General features: G+C 41.5%; 2 protein-coding genes across 2 annotated transcripts in view; both read left to right on the top strand.

Moving 5' to 3' along the window:
• The first annotated feature begins 241 nt into the window (after window positions 1–241).
• On the top strand, window positions 242–14,927 carry jmjd6 (jumonji domain containing 6, arginine demethylase and lysine hydroxylase). The gene is made up of 6 exons (XM_083649158.1): window positions 242–613; window positions 1,802–2,190; window positions 3,730–4,016; window positions 11,548–11,683; window positions 12,418–12,556; window positions 14,088–14,927. The coding sequence occupies exons 1-6, from the start codon at window positions 485–487 to the stop codon at window positions 14,217–14,219; spliced, it is 1,212 nt and encodes a 403-aa protein (XP_083505284.1). The 5' UTR covers window positions 242–484; the 3' UTR covers window positions 14,220–14,927.
• Window positions 14,928–19,285: 4,358 nt separating this feature from the next.
• LOC310787743 (uncharacterized protein) overlaps window positions 19,286–19,696 on the top strand; it is a 34,782-nt gene continuing 34,371 nt past the window's right edge. Inside the window, exon 1 of the mRNA XM_083649232.1 lies at window positions 19,286–19,639. Coding sequence (XP_083505358.1) covers window positions 19,373–19,639 — 267 coding nt within the window. The 5' untranslated portion in view covers window positions 19,286–19,372. The remainder of the gene's footprint in view (window positions 19,640–19,696) is intronic.

Below are 19,696 nucleotides of genomic sequence, written 5' to 3'. Positions count from 1 at the left end.
TTTCCCAGTCAACCAAAAGGATTAGAGGGACGTGGGGAACAGCAAATGAAATCTATGTAATATACCTGGCGGGAAGACCCATTTCATTCTCCTTTCGTTCTCGCACGACGGTGGCCAATGAGCTGGCTTTCTGTACTGCAGGGGCGGGTTCTCGTGTTGACAATCAAGTTTAGTTGCAATTGCATTTCCGTCAGCTAACTAGCTGCTCATGTTTGCTGTTTATCCAATTTTACTGATCAGGCTGGCGCAAACGTGCACTTATACTTATTCATATAGCTCTGAATACGTATTTTAACACAGTAGGCTACTTCTAATTTTGTTGTCTTATCAAATAGCTGAAGCTAGCCTGTCAGAACAACAGAGCTAGCTGGGTAGCAAGCCAGTGCAGGACAGGCTAGCGAATGTGTTTCTCTAGAAAGCCCAGTTTAGCTAGAGAGCTAACCACAGCAGGACAACGATAACTCACACATTTTATTTAGGAGGAATGAATCATAAGAGTAAGAAGAGGATTAAAGAGGCGAAACGGAGCGCCAGACCTGAGTTGAAGGATTCAGTAGACTGGACAAAGCATGATTATTGTGAGACTTTCGACCTGTCGCACCGGACAGTAAAGGTAACTGTCAATGTAGCTTTCATGCTAAACTAGCCTAGCTGCTAGCTAACGTTTCACGTTGTTGCACAACCCTGTAGGTGCAGTTGGTCACGTAGGCAGGCACGGCAGCTAACGTTAGCCTGGATACATGCGCCTCACACCTGTGTGAGGAGAATGTCACGCCAAACTATGTTACAAAATGTAACGCTAGACCTTAATAACTTGTGCCACTACCTTGCTTACCGAAAAAAGTACATCCCTCCTGTTATTTAGGTCAGTGATCCCTCATAGGCAAGGCAATCAAGTTTATTTGTGTAGCATATTTCATACACAGGTGATTCAAAGTGGTTTACATGAAGTATAATTAAAATGGATGCATATTAATTAACTCACAATTAACTCATATATATGTGTGTGTGTGTGTGTGTGTGCATATATACACATAGGCTACAGAGTGATTTTACTCATAATCGGGTTGCCTCATGAATTTATACTTCATTGTGATGTGAAAACATTCCAAAAGTTGATATTTGATTGACATGGCACATCCAGTGATTGTTGAACTCAATTAGTAACTGACATCATTAATCAGTGATGCATTTTGTCCCACACACATTGTCCCTCCAATCTAATTGCAATTTGTAACATGACAGCAATTTGACAGTTTCAGTTACTGGCTAAAGTTTCAATCTTGGGCTAACGTTACTTTGCATTGGCTACGTATATTGGCCCTTGTCACTCAGATTTTTGTTTGTTTCAGTTTAACTTGATGTCAGTTTAGACACATTTGCTTCCAGAAATAAGGTCATTGGTCCGTCAGCTCATTTCTACTTACTATGAGCACTGAGCAGTGACGTCTTGTGCAGCTAGTCCTTTGTCTGGTTTTGGGCAGTGCTGCTGAGCAGCTTAGAAGGTTTGATATTGTCACAATATATTTAAGAAGGGGTCGTCTGTGTGTGTGCTTTGGCGGTTAATAATATCCTTTACATTCCAAGTAAAGCGGGTTGAGAAATAACACCACTCTCTTCTGTTTGTTTGTGCCCTGAGCTTGGAAAGAGTGTTTGTAAATAAAATAAAATAAATGTCACCCTACCAACCAACATTCCTCAATCCAAGCATGTCTTTTTCAAACACACACACACACACACACACACACACACACACACACCTGTTAGTGTAATAACGCATTGATATATGCTGTGTTGCCAGGACAACGTGGAGCGTGTGGACACGCTGCGACTCACTCCTGAAGAGTTCATCCAGCGCTTTGAGAGGCCCTATAAGCCTGTTGTCCTGCAGAACTGCCAGGAAAACTGGCCCGCGCGAGAAAAATGGACCCTGGAGCGCCTCAAACGCAAGTACCGCAACCAGAAATTCAAGTGCGGGGAGGACAACGACGGCTACTCTGTGAAGATGAAGATGAAGTACTACGTGGAGTACCTGGAGTCCACGAGGGACGACAGCCCCCTGTACATCTTTGACAGCAGCTACGGTGAGCACGCCAAGCGCCGCAAGCTGCTGGAGGACTACCAGGTGCCCCTCTTCTTCAGGGACGACCTGTTCCAGTTTGCAGGCGAGAAGCGCAGGCCGCCCTACAGGTTTGGATGGATTTCTAACTCTTTGGGGAATTAACACGGCAGTGATGCATGGCACGCAGCTGTTTAGTTGTAGATTTAATGATTTTTTTTTTGTAGGCTTATTTTTGATAAGCACCAGTGTTTTGTTTTGCCATCTTGCGTATTTTCTCTCGTCTTCCTATGCTCTCCCTACCTCCCGTGAGAAACTTGGATGATGGGTTGCACTTTTCTGATTCAAGTTTGTACTTTGGTATTTCCTCTTATAACATTACCTTGTTTTGAAGAGCTAAACCCAAAGAGCCACCCCCTAAAGGCCCAAACCACCCCCGAAAGGCCTGCTATATTTGAGTTCAGCACAAATACAAGCCCAAACATACTAAAATACTCGCATTTTACTGTGTCATTTTAGAGAATTTCAAAGTTCAAGTCCCACATTTGTTCAAATAGCTTTCTTTCTAATACTTGGGGTGCTGTAAAAACATGTTGCTCCATAAGTTCTGATAATGACATGATATATTTGAAATCAGGACAGCTCTGACTACACACACCGACTCAAAACAAGCTTTTCAAGGTGAAACTCTCCTATTTGTTGTACGTTGAAATGACTGTCTGAAAAAATGGTGGTACTGTGGAAACACATTGCTCCAGAGTCAATTATGTTTATTCGGCTAAAGTATGTTTGCACATACAAGGAAATTGACTTTGTGTAGTTGGTGTATAAGTTACATGAGATACATAGACAACACAATAAATCCAAATTAAATTACAACATAATATACAAGATATGAACAGTGTATTAAAGGGACAGCTCACCCTAAAATCCAAAATATATATTTTTCCTCTCACCTGTAGTGCTATTTATCCATCTATATGGTTTTGGGATAGTTGCCTGAGTTTTGGAGATATCGGCCGCAGAGATGTCTGCCTTCTCTTGAATACAGTGGAACTGGATGGCACTGGGCTTGTAGTGCTCGAAGCACCAAAAAAATACATTTGAAAAACTCAACAGCATTGTCTTTCCAGAAATCATGACCCGGTTACTCAAAATAATGCACATAGTTTGTTGTGAGCAGTTTCATGTTTGGATGAAAGTTAGTTTGGATTTTAGGGTGAGCTGTTCCTTTAACAGACAAGTCTGGCAAAGTACAAAGTTGACAAGGCAAATTTGGCAAAAGTACAGTTAGCAAAATATGTCCAAGATATGTGTTCAGGATAAACCGGACTATACACTTAAACTTATATTGATCGTGCTTACTGTCATGCGTAGTCACCCCCCTAAATGCTAATTCCGTAGCATTAAATGGAAATAACTTCCAAAAATCAATAAAATGACTTCAGAGCTTACCATCGACCATTATGGATGCAACTGTTCTCCAAGCTTCCTCATTGTAATACTCTGTCAAATACAAGGTGTAGATAACTGGGACTTTGAAAGTCTGTAGTCAACTTCTCTTCCATTTTGCACTTGAACTGTGGTTCATGAAACAGACAAAGACTTGCTGAATGTGTTGCTGCTGACAGTGTGAACACACAGTTATCATCATCTTTTCTCCACTGCAGATGGTTTGTAATGGGCCCGGCCCGCTCCGGCACCGGCATCCACATCGACCCACTGGGCACCAGCGCCTGGAACGCCTTGGTTCAGGGGCACAAGCGCTGGTGCCTCTTCCCCACCCACACGCCCCGCGAGCTGATCAAGGTGACCAGGGATGACGGAGGCAACCAGCAGGACGAGGCCATCACCTGGTTCACCGTGGTTTACCCCCGCACCCAGCAGCCAAACTGGCCCCCGGAGTTCAGACCCCTGGAGATCCTGCAAAGAGCCGGGGAGACCGTCTTTGTCCCTGGTCAGTGAGGAGGCCGTTTTTCATGATCGTGTTCGTCTTAAACTTCTTGGTCACTATTGTCCAGTGAATAGGATCTGCTGTCTTTAGAAAGCTTTCAAGATGAGATTGAGATATTAGTTAGGATCTGCTGTCTTTAGAAAGCTTTCAAGGTGAGATGGAGATATTAGTTAGGATCTGCTGTCTTTAGAAAGCTTTTAAGGTGAGATGGAGATATTAGTTAGGATCTGTTGTCTTTAGAAAGCTTTCAAGAGGAGATGGAGATATTAGTTAGGATCTGTTGTCTTTAGAAAGCTTTCAAGGTGAGATGGAGATATTAGTTAGGATCTGCTGTCTTTAGAAAGCTTTCAAGGTGAGTTGGAGATATTAGTTAGGATCTGCTGTCTTTAGAAAGCTTTCAAGGTGAGATGGAGATATTAGTTAGGATCTGCTGTCTTTAGAAAGCTTTCAAGGTGAGTTGGAGATATTAGTTAGGATCTGCTGTCTTTAGAAAGCTTTCAAGGTGAGATGGAGACATTAGTTAGGATCTGCTGTCTTTAGAAAGCTTTCAAGGTGAGATGGAGATATTAGTTAGGATCTGCTGTCTTTAGAAAGCTTTCAAGAGGAGATGGAGACATTAGTTAGGATCTGTTGTCTTTAGAAAGCTTTTAAGAGGAGATGGAGACATTAGTTAGGATCTGTTGTCTTTAGAAAGCTTTTAAGAGGAGATGGAGACATTAGTTAGGATCTGTTGTCTTTAGAAAGCTTTTAAGAGGAGATGGAGACATTAGTTAGGATCTGCTGTCTTTAGAAAGCTTTTAAGGTGAGATGGAGATATTAGTTAGGATCTGCTGTCTTTAGAAAGCTTTCAAGAGGAGATGGAGATATTAGTTAGGATCTGCTGTCTTTAGAAAGCTTTCAAGAGGAGATGGAGATATTAGTTAGGATCTGCTGTCTTTAGAAAGCTTTTAAGGTGAGATGGAGACATTAGTTAGGATCTGCTGTCTTTAGAAAGCTTTTAAGGTGAGATGGAGATATTAGTTAGGATCTGTTGTCTTTAGAAAGCTTTCAAGAGGAGATGGAGATATTAGTTAGGATCTGCTGTCTTTAGAAAGCTTTCAAGAGGAGATGGAGATATTAGTTAGGATCTGCTGTCTTTAGAAAGCTTTTAAGGTGAGATGGAGATATTAGTTAGGATCTGCTGTCTTTAGAAAGCTTTCAAGGTGAGATGGAGATATTAGTTAGGATCTGCTGTCTTTAGAAAGCTTTTAAGGTGAGATGGAGATATTAGTTAGGATCTGCTGTCTTTAGAAAGCTTTCAAGAGGAGATGGAGATATTAGTTAGGATCTGCTGTCTTTAGAAAGCTTTTAAGAGGAGATGGAGATATTAGTTAGGATCTGCTGTCTTTAGAAAGCTTTTAAGGTGAGATGGAGATATTAGTTAGGATCTGCTGTCTTTAGAAAGCTTTCAAGAGGAGATGGAGACATTAGTTAGGATCTGCTGTCTTTAGAAAGCTTTTAAGGTGAGATGGAGATATTAGTTAGGATCTGCTGTCTTTAGAAAGCTTTTAAGGTGAGATGGAGATATTAGTTAGGATCTGCTGTCTTTAGAAAGCTTTCAAGAGGAGATGGAGATATTAGTTAGGATCTGCTGTCTTTAGAAAGCTTTTAAGGTGAGATGGAGATATTAGTTAGGATCTGCTGTCTTTAGAAAGCTTTTAAGGTGAGATGGAGATATTAGTTAGGATCTGCTGTCTTTAGAAAGCTTTTAAGGTGAGATGGAGATATTAGTTAGGATCTGCTGTCTTTAGAAAGCTTTTAAGGTGAGATGGAGATATTAGTTAGGATCTGCTGTCTTTAGAAAGCTTTCAAGGTGAGATGGAGATATTAGTTAGGATCTGCTGTCTTTAGAAAGCTTTTAAGGTGAGATGGAGATATTAGTTAGGATCTGCTGTCTTTAGAAAGCTTTTAAGGTGAGATGGAGATATTAGTTAGGATCTGCTGTCTTTAGAAAGCTTTTAAGGTGAGATGGAGATATTAGTTAGGATCTGCTGTCTTTAGAAAGCTTTCAAGGTGAGATGGAGATATTAGTTAGGATCTGCTGTCTTTAGAAAGCTTTCAAGGTGAGATGGAGACATTAGTTAGGATCTGCTGTCTTTAGAAAGCTTTTAAGGTGAGATGGAGATATTAGTTAGGATCTGCTGTCTTTAGAAAGCTTTTAAGGTGAGATGGAGATATTAGTTAGGATCTGCTGTCTTTAGAAAGCTTTTAAGGTGAGATGGAGATATTAGTTAGGATCTGCTGTCTTTAGAAAGCTTTTAAGGTGAGATGGAGATATTAGTTAGGATCTGCTGTCTTTAGAAAGCTTTCAAGGTGAGATGGAGATATTAGTTAGGATCTGCTGTCTTTAGAAAGCTTTCAAGGTGAGATGGAGATATTAGTTAGGATCTGCTGTCTTTAGAAAGCTTTCAAGGTGAGATGGAGACATTAGTTAGGATCTGCTGTCTTTAGAAAGCTTTCAAGAGGAGATGGAGATATTAGTTAGGATCTGCTGTCTTTAGAAAGCTTTTAAGGTGAGATGGAGATATTAGTTAGGATCTGCTGTCTTTAGAAAGCTTTCAAGGTGAGATGGAGACATTAGTTAGGATCTGCTGTCTTTAGAAAGCTTTCAAGGTGAGATGGAGACATTAGTTAGGATCTGCTGTCTTTAGAAAGCTTTCAAGAGGAGATGGAGATATTAGTTAGGATCTGCTGTCTTTAGAAAGCTTTCAAGAGGAGATGGAGATATTAGTTAGGATCTGCTGTCTTTAGAAAGCTTTCAAGAGGAGATGGAGATATTAGTTAGGATCTGCTGTCTTTAGAAAGCTTTCAAGAGGAGATGGAGATATTAGTTAGGATCTGCTGTCTTTAGAAAGCTTTTAAGGTGAGATGGAGATATTAGTTAGGATCTGTTGTCTTTAGAAAGCTTTCAAGGTGAGATGGAGATATTAGTTAGGATCTGCTGTCTTTAGAAAGCTTTCAAGAGGAGATGGAGATATTAGTTAGGATCTGCTGTCTTTAGAAAGCTTTCAAGAGGAGATGGAGATATTAGTTAGGATCTGCTGTCTTTAGAAAGCTTTCAAGAGGAGATGGAGATATTAGTTAGGATCTGCTGTCTTTAGAAAGCTTTCAAGAGGAGATGGAGATATTAGTTAGGATCTGCTGTCTTTAGAAAGCTTTCAAGAGGAGATGGAGATATTAGTTAGGATCTGCTGTCTTTAGAAAGCTTTTAAGGTGAGATGGAGATATTAGTTAGGATCTGCTGTCTTTAGAAAGCTTTTAAGGTGAGATGGAGATATTAGTTAGGATCTGCTGTCTTTAGAAAGCTTTCAAGATGAGATGGAGACATTAGTTAGGATCTGTTGTCTTTAGAAAGCTTTTAAGGTGAGATGGAGATATTAGTTAGGATCTGCTGTCTTTAGAAAGCTTTTAAGGTGAGATGGAGATATTAGTTAGGATCTGCTGTCTTTAGAAAGCTTTCAAGAGGAGATGGAGATATTAGTTAGGATCTGCTGTCTTTAGAAAGCTTTTAAGGTGAGATGGAGATATTAGTTAGGATCTGCTGTCTTTAGAAAGCTTTTAAGGTGAGATGGAGATATTAGTTAGGATCTGCTGTCTTTAGAAAGCTTTCAAGGTGAGATGGAGACATTAGTTAGGATCTGCTGTCTTTAGAAAGCTTTCAAGAGGAGATGGAGATATTAGTTAGGATCTGCTGTCTTTAGAAAGCTTTTAAGGTGAGATGGAGACATTAGTTAGGATCTGCTGTCTTTAGAAAGCTTTTAAGGTGAGATGGAGATATTAGTTAGGATCTGCTGTCTTTAGAAAGCTTTCAAGAGGAGATGGAGATATTAGTTAGGATCTGCTGTCTTTAGAAAGCTTTTAAGGTGAGATGGAGATATTAGTTAGGATCTGCTGTCTTTAGAAAGCTTTCAAGGTGAGATGGAGATATTAGTTAGGATCTGCTGTCTTTAGAAAGCTTTCAAGAGGAGATGGAGACATTAGTTAGGATCTGCTGTCTTTAGAAAGCTTTCAAGAGGAGATGGAGATATTAGTTAGGATCTGCTGTCTTTAGAAAGCTTTTAAGGTGAGATGGAGATATTAGTTAGGATCTGCTGTCTTTAGAAAGCTTTCAAGAGGAGATGGAGATATTAGTTAGGATCTGCTGTCTTTAGAAAGCTTTTAAGGTGAGATGGAGATATTAGTTAGGATCTGCTGTCTTTAGAAAGCTTTTAAGGTGAGATGGAGATATTAGTTAGGATCTGCTGTCTTTAGAAAGCTTTCAAGGTGAGATGGAGACATTAGTTAGGATCTGCTGTCTTTAGAAAGCTTTCAAGAGGAGATGGAGATATTAGTTAGGATCTGCTGTCTTTAGAAAGCTTTTAAGGTGAGATGGAGATATTAGTTAGGATCTGCTGTCTTTAGAAAGCTTTTAAGGTGAGATGGAGATATTAGTTAGGATCTGCTGTCTTTAGAAAGCTTTCAAGGTGAGATGGAGATATTAGTTAGGATCTGCTGTCTTTAGAAAGCTTTTAAGGTGAGATGGAGACATTAGTTAGGATCTGCTGTCTTTAGAAAGCTTTTAAGGTGAGATGGAGATATTAGTTAGGATCTGCTGTCTTTAGAAAGCTTTCAAGAGGAGATGGAGATATTAGTTAGGATCTGCTGTCTTTAGAAAGCTTTCAAGAGGAGATGGAGACATTAGTTAGGATCTGCTGTCTTTAGAAAGCTTTTAAGGTGAGATGGAGATATTAGTTAGGATCTGCTGTCTTTAGAAAGCTTTCAAGAGGAGATGGAGACATTAGTTAGGATCTGCTGTCTTTAGAAAGCTTTCAAGAGGAGATGGAGATATTAGTTAGGATCTGCTGTCTTTAGAAAGCTTTTAAGGTGAGATGGAGATATTAGTTAGGATCTGCTGTCTTTAGAAAGCTTTCAAGAGGAGATGGAGATATTAGTTAGGATCTGCTGTCTTTAGAAAGCTTTTAAGGTGAGATGGAGATATTAGTTAGGATCTGCTGTCTTTAGAAAGCTTTTAAGGTGAGATGGAGATATTAGTTAGGATCTGCTGTCTTTAGAAAGCTTTCAAGGTGAGATGGAGACATTAGTTAGGATCTGCTGTCTTTAGAAAGCTTTTAAGGTGAGATGGAGACATTAGTTAGGATCTGCTGTCTTTAGAAAGCTTTTAAGGTGAGATGGAGATATTAGTTAGGATCTGCTGTCTTTAGAAAGCTTTCAAGAGGAGATGGAGATATTAGTTAGGATCTGCTGTCTTTAGAAAGCTTTTAAGGTGAGATGGAGATATTAGTTAGGATCTGCTGTCTTTAGAAAGCTTTTAAGGTGAGATGGAGACATTAGTTAGGATCTGCTGTCTTTAGAAAGCTTTTAAGGTGAGATGGAGATATTAGTTAGGATCTGCTGTCTTTAGAAAGCTTTCAAGAGGAGATGGAGATATTAGTTAGGATCTGCTGTCTTTAGAAAGCTTTCAAGAGGAGATGGAGACATTAGTTAGGATCTGCTGTCTTTAGAAAGCTTTTAAGGTGAGATGGAGATATTAGTTAGGATCTGTTGTCTTTAGAAAGCTTTCAAGGTGAGATGGAGACATTAGTTAGGATCTGCTGTCTTTAGAAAGCTTTTAAGGTGAGATGGAGACATTAGTTAGGATCTGCTCTCTTTAGAAAGCTTTCAAGAGGAGATGGAGACATTAGTTAGGATCTGTTGTCTTTAGAAAGCTTTTAAGGTGAGATGGAGATATTAGTTAGGATCTGCTGTCTTTAGAAAGCTTTTAAGGTGAGATGGAGATATTAGTTAGGATCTGCTGTCTTTAGAAAGCTTTCAAGAGGAGATGGAGATATTAGTTAGGATCTGCTGTCTTTAGAAAGCTTTTAAGGTGAGATGGAGATATTAGTTAGGATCTGCTGTCTTTAGAAAGCTTTTAAGGTGAGATGGAGATATTAGTTAGGATCTGTTGTCTTTAGAAAGCTTTCAAGGTGAGATGGAGACATTAGTTAGGATCTGCTGTCTTTAGAAAGCTTTCAAGAGGAGATGGAGATATTAGTTAGGATCTGCTGTCTTTAGAAAGCTTTTAAGGTGAGATGGAGATATTAGTTAGGATCTGCTGTCTTTAGAAAGCTTTCAAGAGGAGATGGAGATATTAGTTAGGATCTGCTGTCTTTAGAAAGCTTTCAAGGTGAGATGGAGACATTAGTTAGGATCTGCTGTCTTTAGAAAGCTTTCAAGAGGAGATGGAGATATTAGTTAGGATCTGCTGTCTTTAGAAAGCTTTTAAGGTGAGATGGAGATATTAGTTAGGATCTGCTGTCTTTAGAAAGCTTTCAAGGTGAGATGGAGACATTAGTTAGGATCTGCTGTCTTTAGAAAGCTTTCAAGAGGAGATGGAGATATTAGTTAGGATCTGCTGTCTTTAGAAAGCTTTTAAGGTGAGATGGAGATATTAGTTAGGATCTGCTGTCTTTAGAAAGCTTTTAAGGTGAGATGGAGATATTAGTTAGGATCTGCTGTCTTTAGAAAGCTTTCAAGAGGAGATGGAGACATTAGTTAGGATCTGCTGTCTTTAGAAAGCTTTTAAGGTGAGATGGAGATATTAGTTAGGATCTGCTGTCTTTAGAAAGCTTTTAAGAGGAGATGGAGATATTAGTTAGGATCTGCTGTCTTTAGAAAGCTTTCAAGAGGAGATGGAGATATTAGTTAGGATCTGCTGTCTTTAGAAAGCTTTTAAGGTGAGATGGAGATATTAGTTAGGATCTGCTGTCTTTAGAAAGCTTTCAAGAGGAGATGGAGATATTAGTTAGGATCTGCTGTCTTTAGAAAGCTTTTAAGGTGAGATGGAGATATTAGTTAGGATCTGTTGTCTTTAGAAAGCTTTCAAGAGGAGATGGAGATATTAGTTAGGATCTGCTGTCTTTAGAAAGCTTTTAAGGTGAGATGGAGATATTAGTTAGGATCTGCTGTCTTTAGAAAGCTTTCAAGGTGAGATGGAGATATTAGTTAGGATCTGCTGTCTTTAGAAAGCTTTCAAGGTGAGATGGAGCTTAATGATCCTCGTGGGCAAATTGGGCTGTTGTAGCCGGGTACTGCAAAGAAAAATCCAGTAGAAATACAAATTAAGCAGAAGTGTCATATAATCATATGCAGCCAACAGTTTTAACACTGGAACCAGCTAGGTAGAAATGTGCAGGGTGCTGGCACACCAGCGGGAGCAATTTGGGGTTCCGTATCTTGCCCAAGGACACTTTGACATTGGAGTGAGGAGGCGGGAATCGAACCACCGACCTCTTTTATCCAAAGCTGAGCTACAGCCGCCCCGCCAGTATGGTGGCTTAGTTTGCGTAATGGTAACGTATTGTGTGTCCAGGCGGTTGGTGGCTTAGTTTGCTTAATGCTAACGTATTGTGTGTCTCCAGGCGGTTGGTGGCTTAGTTTGCTTAATGGTAACGTATTGTGTGTCTCCAGGCGGTTGGTGGCTTAGTTTGCTTAATGGTAACGTATTGTGTGTCTCCAGGCGGTTGGTGGCACGTCGTTCTCAACTTGGACACGACGATCGCCATCACGCAGAACTTTGCCAGCACGACCAACTTCCCCATCGTGTGGCACAAGACCGTCCGAGGACGCCCCAAACTCTCCAGGAAGTGGTATCGGTAAGGACTCTAATCATATGAACCGCACAGAATAGTTGCTTCTCAGTCGTCCTTAGCGGAGAAAAAAACACAATTTGAGGTCATTCAAATAATTTGTTGCCAAAACAAAGTTGTGAACTATACAGCAGGGGTTCCCAAACTTAGAATGCAGAAATAGAACTTTGAACTTTGAAGCCTGAAAATCGTCCTGGGCCCACCCAACCCCTTAATCACAACTCAACACACGAGACTATTTCCCTATAAAAATCCATCCATCCACATAGAAAAATTGAGACAAAATACCCAAAGCCAGATGGCCAGCATTTTCTCCTCCTTACTCATCAGAAGTATTTGCGTGCATCACACATTTGTTGAGACAAACTGTGATGAGCAACAACGGAAAAAATCTATCCGCAAGCTATTAATGCTATTTAGGCTGTGAAAAATGCTACCTTATCTGTTGTGGGGAGACTCGTGGGACCCATTGAATGCATTTTCATTCAGATATCTTGAGGTGAGAGGTCAAAGGACCCCTTTGAAATAGTTTTTCCCTCACCAAAATGTAGCCTACATTTGGAGCCCCTTCCCGACAAGCTAGCATGGCATGATTGGGACCAATGAATGCCTTTAGTTTTGAATGGCTTAGGGCCTGAGTTTTGATTTCAAAACCAGGTCCTGTGCGAGTGATTGTATTGAATGGTGCTTTGTGATTGGTGGGCTTAGATCAAATCCTCGCTGTGTGTTTGTCTCCTCAGCATTTTGAAGCAGGAGCGGCCGGACATGGCAACGCTGGCAGACAAAGTGGACCTGCAGGAGGCAACTGGTATCGCCTCCGACAGCTCCAGCGACTCTTCCTCCTCCTCCTCTTCCTCCTCATCTGACTCGGACTCTGACGTACGTGATGATGTCCCCTTCACACACAAACACATGCACGCAGAGGGAGGTATCTACGTGCATAAACAAAGATCATTGATGAAGCAGAGACATAAGGAAGTGGACACAAGTTTCTCAAAGCGCACAATTGCTCAAATGCGCATGTTCAGAACGTGTGGGGCAAGAAATTAGTATCATTGATTTAGGGCTGGAACTAATGATTATTTTAATTATAGATTAATCTTGCGATTATTTTCTCAACTAATCGATTGTCATCTGGTCTATAATATGGTGGAAAATGTTGATCGCTTTTTCCCCAAAGCCCAAGATCCTCAAATGTCTTCTTTTATCCTGAAAGATAATCAGTTCACTGTCATAGAAGACTAAACAACCAGAAAATATTTTTAATAAAATAGTTGGCGATGAATTTTCTGTCGATCAACTAATCGTTTAAACTAACATGATTTAGGTACAAATACACAAGTAGACGCTGTACCGATGGACCCAAAACATGTGATTTGGCCGGGCCCAAAATAAATCTAGTGTTTCCTTTAAGCTGGTGGCCTGGGCCAGTGAAATATAGAAGTGACCTTCTTGGGTTTCCTGCGTGTTATGTGTCTTGTGGCATTTTCAGATGATGGTGGTTCACCCCTTCACTCACACTTAGGGGGGTTCTCGTTAAAGGCAAAATGGTTTATTTGTATCCTTAGTGTTAGTAGCAAGCAAAACACAGTAAAACTCTCTAGGGCAGTGGTTCACAAAGTGCGGTCCGGGGGCCCCCAGGGGTCCTGGGGGGGGTTCCAGCAAAAAGGGGAAGAATGTATTTTCACTATAATTCCATCCATAATGTAACGCAATGACAGAATGTATGACTGTCTTGGTCATGGGTTTCATACACTTTCTGTACTAAAAGGTCTAAAAGCAAAAATCTTATCAGATGAGGGAGGACAAAATCATATCAGATAGGGGTCCCGTAGTCTAATTTGTGTCAGTTTAGGGGTCCTTGACGTGAAAAAAGTTTGGGAACCACTGCTCCAGGGTTTCATTCACACAAGATAATAAAAAAAAAGATCCAGAGTTCCCAATGATTATGGCATTTCTGGAATATCTTGGACATTGTAAAGGTGTATTTCAGACAGGGAGAGTCAGGGGATTTGATCAATTCTCTGGCTGGGGAAGTCAGGGAAGCAGGGACACATGGGTCACTTTTCAAATATACACTTTTCGTCTGGAAATACAGCTTGTTTTTAAACACATTGATTGCATGAGATGGTTTTCACCACCACTTAAAGAAAGTAATTGAAAAGTCGGATTGTTCTTTTTTCTTATGTAATCACAATAAAAGAAAGAAAGAAAAAGTAGGGGAGCTGAAGAGGAGGAGGGGGGGGGGGGTAGGTGACAGGATAAGAGCCGTGCCTTTAAAACAACTTCCTCTATGCAGGAACACACCCCTCTCAGCCGGGACACTCAATCTTAGTGCCGGCAACAGGTGTTCAAACAGGACCCGGCGGGTAGTTCACACTTTGCCCACTGTACACTGTGTTCCCTGCAGGCGGGCTCGGGCTCCGAGGGGGACGCCATGACACACCGCAGGAAAAAGAGAAGGACCTGTGGCACGACGGCCAACGGGGACACCACCACCCAGGACGACTGCGTCAGCAAGGAGCGCAGCTCCTCCCGGTGACCTTGCATCCGCCACCAAATACCATACGACCCCGCTCCACCCCACCTCCAGCGGTGACTCGGTTAACTCACGCGCAGAGCGACACCTCTCACTGGGTTTCTTTTTGTTTGCTTCTTTTGGGAGTCCCTGAAGGAAGGAATGCGTCTGACAAGGCCCTCCTCCTCCCCCCCCCCCCCCCCCCCCGTCTGGCTCCATAAGATGGCTGCTGCCCAGAGCGAGGGGGTTTGAGATAAAGGAGGCGGAGCCTATGGGGGCGTGGACCTGCCACCACTGTGCTTTTCAACATGAGATGGAATATCTGTATGTCGCTGCAGCTTCTATAGGAGGGCAGAGGGGGGGAATTAATTGACTGATTGCATGTTTAGGGTGGAAGGTAATACAGGGAAGCCCCTGTTGCATTGTGGGCCGACACAGAGGGCTTAATCACCTTAACGATCTCGCTGAGCTGCTTTCTCTTACGTGAACTTATGTGGAAATGGAGGAGGGGAGGTTCATCTTTAGCTGTACAAAGGGGTAGTTATTGAGTTATGACACATTCAGCCAGTGGAAGAGGTTTAAACTCGTTGCGAGGGCTTGTGTGTAGTCTTAACGTGCCTACTGTCCCATGCGCGTAACGGTTTGTGTCATACGCAGTAGGTGCAGCAATAACAGTAGGGGTTCTGTTGAGGGTCACCAGTGCTAACCGCCAAGTATCTGTACAAGGACACTGAAAACAGAAGTGATTAACATCTCTTTTTATATATATATATATATATATATATATATATATATATATATATATATATATATAAAAAGAGATGTTAATATATATATATATATTATATATATATATATATACGTATATATATATATATATATATATATATATATATAAACGGTTAAAAAAAAAGTATCTTCCTCAGTTTTCTATAGGATCCAATGGTCTAGCCAAAGCTGTAAATGTCACCAGTACTCAAATTGGCACTCATCATTAGAAGCACTCAATGATAAGACTCGCCACCAAATAGTATTATTGCACATATTGATAATCTGCATAAAAAGCCACTTTGAAGTTGTACTACTTTTGTTGGTAATATCAATTCCAGCTGGAATTGAAACTGTTGATTTGCTCAGCTAGCCTTAATGAAACCTCTGCCGATGCAGGAAATGTTGAGGGAGTCCTTGCCTGCTGTAGGCGAGGTGTATTTACTCCAGATCACTCCAGTTGTATTTACAGTTTCAGCAGCAGTCTCAACCGGAGTGCTCAGAAGCTCAGCTTTAGCCTTTGTTCACACCTGGCGGCGCTTAACATAATTAAGCAGAACTGACACTTGAGGCAGGCTCAAGCTGAGCTGACGCTGAACCGGTCGGGTCTACACAAGAAGCCTTCTCTTTTGCTCAGCGCCTTGAACCCGCCCACAACTCCCATGGACTTCATGCCTGGCAGCTTCACGCGTCACGCTTGGAAAATAGGAGTGAATCGTGAACGATCGCTTGAGCGTGCCTTGAGCAAGGCGAGCGCGCGGCTGGTGTGAACGGCTTTCGCCTGTTAGCAAGGACGCCGAAATGAAACGTGTGGGTTCAGCGTGGGTTGAGCTTAGGTTAAGCTTAGGTTGAGCGTTGCTTCGGCGTATGGTGTGAACGAAAGCTGTTAGGTAGGGAACTTGGAATAAGCAGTAGCTTTTGTAGAGTTGGCTGTTCTCAGTTGCCACATAGCGTGACGCTGCCAGATAGTTCGTTACACAGAACCGTCTGGGATGGCGTCGTCTCTGGAGACCGTTTTGAAAAGGCCAGGCGCGTTCAAAAAAATACCTGGCAGGTGATTGGAGGGCAGGCGCGTTCAAAAAAAAAAACCTGGCAGGTGATTGGATGAACCATCTGGACAGAGTCCAAAATTAGCACCAGCCACCAGTCAAATGCTGCTAGAATATGCAAGTGGCTGGTGGATCTGCTTTGCTTCACTCACCAGCCACACAAAAAACCCAATGCTAAATCTACTGAGTGGCTGGTCAGATTTGAACTTTCATTAGCCATTCGGCCGGTGGACAAAAAGTTAATTTTGGTCCCCTGATCACGTGCTCGCGTCTCTCTATCGTCACACCTAAATCCCGCCCCTAGCTGCCTCTGGATGCTGATCGGTCCGGCCCACTGCCAGCTGCCTCGCACATTGAGGTGCCAGGGGGTGTAATGGGCTTAAATTCCTCAGCAAGGTTACCAATATCTGCCACTATGATTTTCATGGTGTTCTGCCTGTCGAGTCACACGCAGGCCGGGTAACAACTGAACACTGCCGCTCAGACAGTAGCATTCTCTCTAAAACAGTGTGCCATATATGCTGCGAATGAGCTCAATGAGGAGGACTCGCTGAAAGTTCAGTCACGGTGATTTTGGGCTTTAAAGTCAGAGCAGTTCAAATAATACTGTATTATCTAGCAAAAACAGCAGAGGGCACTGCACCCCCCAAAATGCACCAATGGGTGTAACCATTGACTGTAACGCAAGCTTTACTGTCCATTTACATGAAGAGGTTGTCGAGCGTATTCAGGAGAGGGGAGCTTGCAAAGTGTAATAGCATTTATTCAGGTTCTGCATGGTGCATCTTGTCTAACATCTCAAAACTAACAAAGTTCAAGGTTCAATTTCAAGCTGTTGCGAGGATCTAATGTTTTGAGTCTTCAAGCTAAAGTTCACTGTTCGTACAAGAAGCAGCTAACTAATGTGAATGAGATGCACCCTGCCTGTCCAACTTTGTTTTGTGTGCTGTTAAACATGGAGAATACTGGCATTGTTGTTGTTTTTTTAAATATGGTATCCTCAAAAAAAATCATTCAGAAGTACAAATATGAATTGCTGTATCTGTGTCCGTGCAGTACGTGTTGATCTTAGACAAAAGTGCCTATGAAGTACCGTTTGGCCAGGTGCGTCAGTGTGTCATGCGTCATGTGACATTGGGTCTGGCCAGGTGCGTCAGTGTGTCATGGGTCATGTGACGTTGGGTCTGGTCACTGCATTTTGGTGTTTTAAATCTGTTCTCATCCAATGGAAAGGCATGTAGCACTAACGCTAACGCTCACACAGTGCCTTCCATCCTCCTTGCTAGGGGCCGCATTGGCGCTCGTCTCATTCTCTGGTCTAAGAGATTCCTGTCCTCCTCATGCTCGTCTCCTCCCCCATCATCTGAACTGCTCTGGGATGGGCTTCCCAAAATGTCTATGGCCACCAGTATGTCTTTGTTAGACGTTTTTACAAACATCCTCCACAACCGCGAGACAGAAATGATGATAAGAGTGGTTGGTGGTTGGTGGTTACAATTTGTAAAGTCAAGACATTTTGTAGTTTCATGAGAGATGAGCAGTGGATAAATAACACCTTGGGAAACCGGACGTAATCTGGAAGGAATCCCTACTCGAGTATATAAACAAACAGCAGGATAGATGTTTTAATTTAGTCTCTCGGCTTCTCTCCAGATCGCTGCAAAATTGTGGATAAAGTGAATATGAGGGAAGGAGCCTCTTAAGATGTTTGAGATGGGACACTCAATTGTCCCGAACAAAGTAAATAAAGTCATTTTGTTGATGGGTCAATAAAATCTTTTCTATGAATCAGAAGGTGTCTTCTTGTTATTTTGCTTTTCATTTTCCTCTTTGATCAACTATAATAATAATGCAGTGATTCTCATGACATCACAGACTATGCCTGTAACGTATGTTACAGTGACAGAGCTTTGTGAGTGACTGATAGTAGTAGTACATGGGGGTCACATGGAGGCTAGGTTTACCCAGGCTATGCTTAGGCGATGAAGTCCTTATGGGGGCTTTTGGGTCTTGTTGAAGAGGCGGATGGCAGTTGGGAAGAAACTGACCCTGTGTGACGAGAGGTTCTTCTGAAAGTCTACTGCCATGGGGGGGTGCAACAAAAAGTTTATAAGACAAAATGACCAACCGGAAAATGTTACTTTACACCGATTCTGTAGCAAGTGATTCTTATTACTGCCAATGTACAATGTATATACCGTTTCACTGGAATTCTGTTGCTAGGGAACAGTTTAGACCTCAGTTTATTTCCTGTCAGCTGCAACAGGAAATAAGCTAGGGTCGACTACATTTAGAATGTTTGTTAAGTTGAAATGGTCTACTGGATGGATGCATATTTCTTTTATCCCTAAAACAGTTTGTATTTGTTCTTGTTTCTGGCTTGTGTCCTGCCAAATACTGCCATCTCCTGGTCATAGAAATAGAAACATGATTGCTAAAGTGCAGCTGAAGTAAATTATTTTACCCCAAGAATGGTTCTGAACTGAAGGTCATTTACTTTCTTAATCTTAAAGTAGGTAGGCTACTGAAATGCTAGTTTACATTCCTGACTGGAATATGGACACAAAGCTCTCCAGTACTAACTTTGTTTAGTAGGCTACTACAAATACACCGAGGATAAACCACTATACCTAAAATGTCTTATAGTGTGCCTATAGGAGTGAGTTGATATCAATATTCAGCCCATTGGCAGATATTAGTCATTCAAAGTTTAGAATCAACTGAATTAGTGTCACCATTGGTAGCTCAACAAGTTATTGATGTTTTTTGCATATAACAGCAAATATGCAAAAATCTGTTTTTTCCAAAATTATACTTGATTAATAGTTTTAACTTTGGAACAAGTTGTACAAAAACATGTCCATCAATAGCTTTCATTTTGAAATGATTTCCTATTTCAATATTAGTTTTGAAGATGTTATGTCAAATTAGTTTAATTAATACGGTTTTATTAAACCTTTGACCAGTTACGTTTTTTTTTTATTGATTTACAGTTACTAAAAGTTGTTGCATAATTTCAACTTGTACTGCTACATCAACTATTGGAAAAACAATAAATGTACACTTATTTACTACAGATTCCTCTTTTATTTTATTCGTTATGAAACATTGTCGATACGGAAGTTCACCGTTAGCAAAAGCTTTATTTTGAAAGTGTTAACCGGAAGTCGTATTTTCTTCAGCGCCGTTGAGCTTGACACTGTTCGCCAGTCTGTTCTATCAGATAGTGTTGAGCAGGGGGCGTGATGCTGCTCAGTGTGTGTGGGACAGCACCGTGAACAACACACACACGACACCACAAAACAAACTTTAGAAGAAGAAAGCGTTACCACAGTTTAACTTTTACACTTGAACAAAACGATGGATCTCGACCCGGCTGTCATCATCCCCGCCATCCTCTTCACGGTGGTTGCCATTTATTTCGCCTCCTCCTATTTGAACAAGAAGAAGACCGAGGATGCAGGTGGCAAGAACAAGAAGAAGCCGGTGGTGACCTACGACGATGACAAGCCTCCTTCCTACTATCTCCGTCAGCCTGAACCTCCCAAGGCGACTCCTGTGGTGGAGGAGATCAGAGCAGAAGAACCGAAAATTATTCCAGTCCGCCAAGAAACACAGGTGAAGAAGGTAAGTTTGGTCTTCACCGTGTCGTTAAGGTTAGTCGAGCAAAACCGGACACAAATC

This window comes from Poromitra crassiceps (assembly GCF_964638095.1).
Source record: "Poromitra crassiceps genome assembly, chromosome: 13".
Classification (NCBI taxonomy): Eukaryota; Metazoa; Chordata; class Actinopteri; order Beryciformes; family Melamphaidae; genus Poromitra; species Poromitra crassiceps.
Note: the sequence above shows the minus strand (reverse complement) of the source record. Positions and strands in the feature narration are given on the sequence as shown.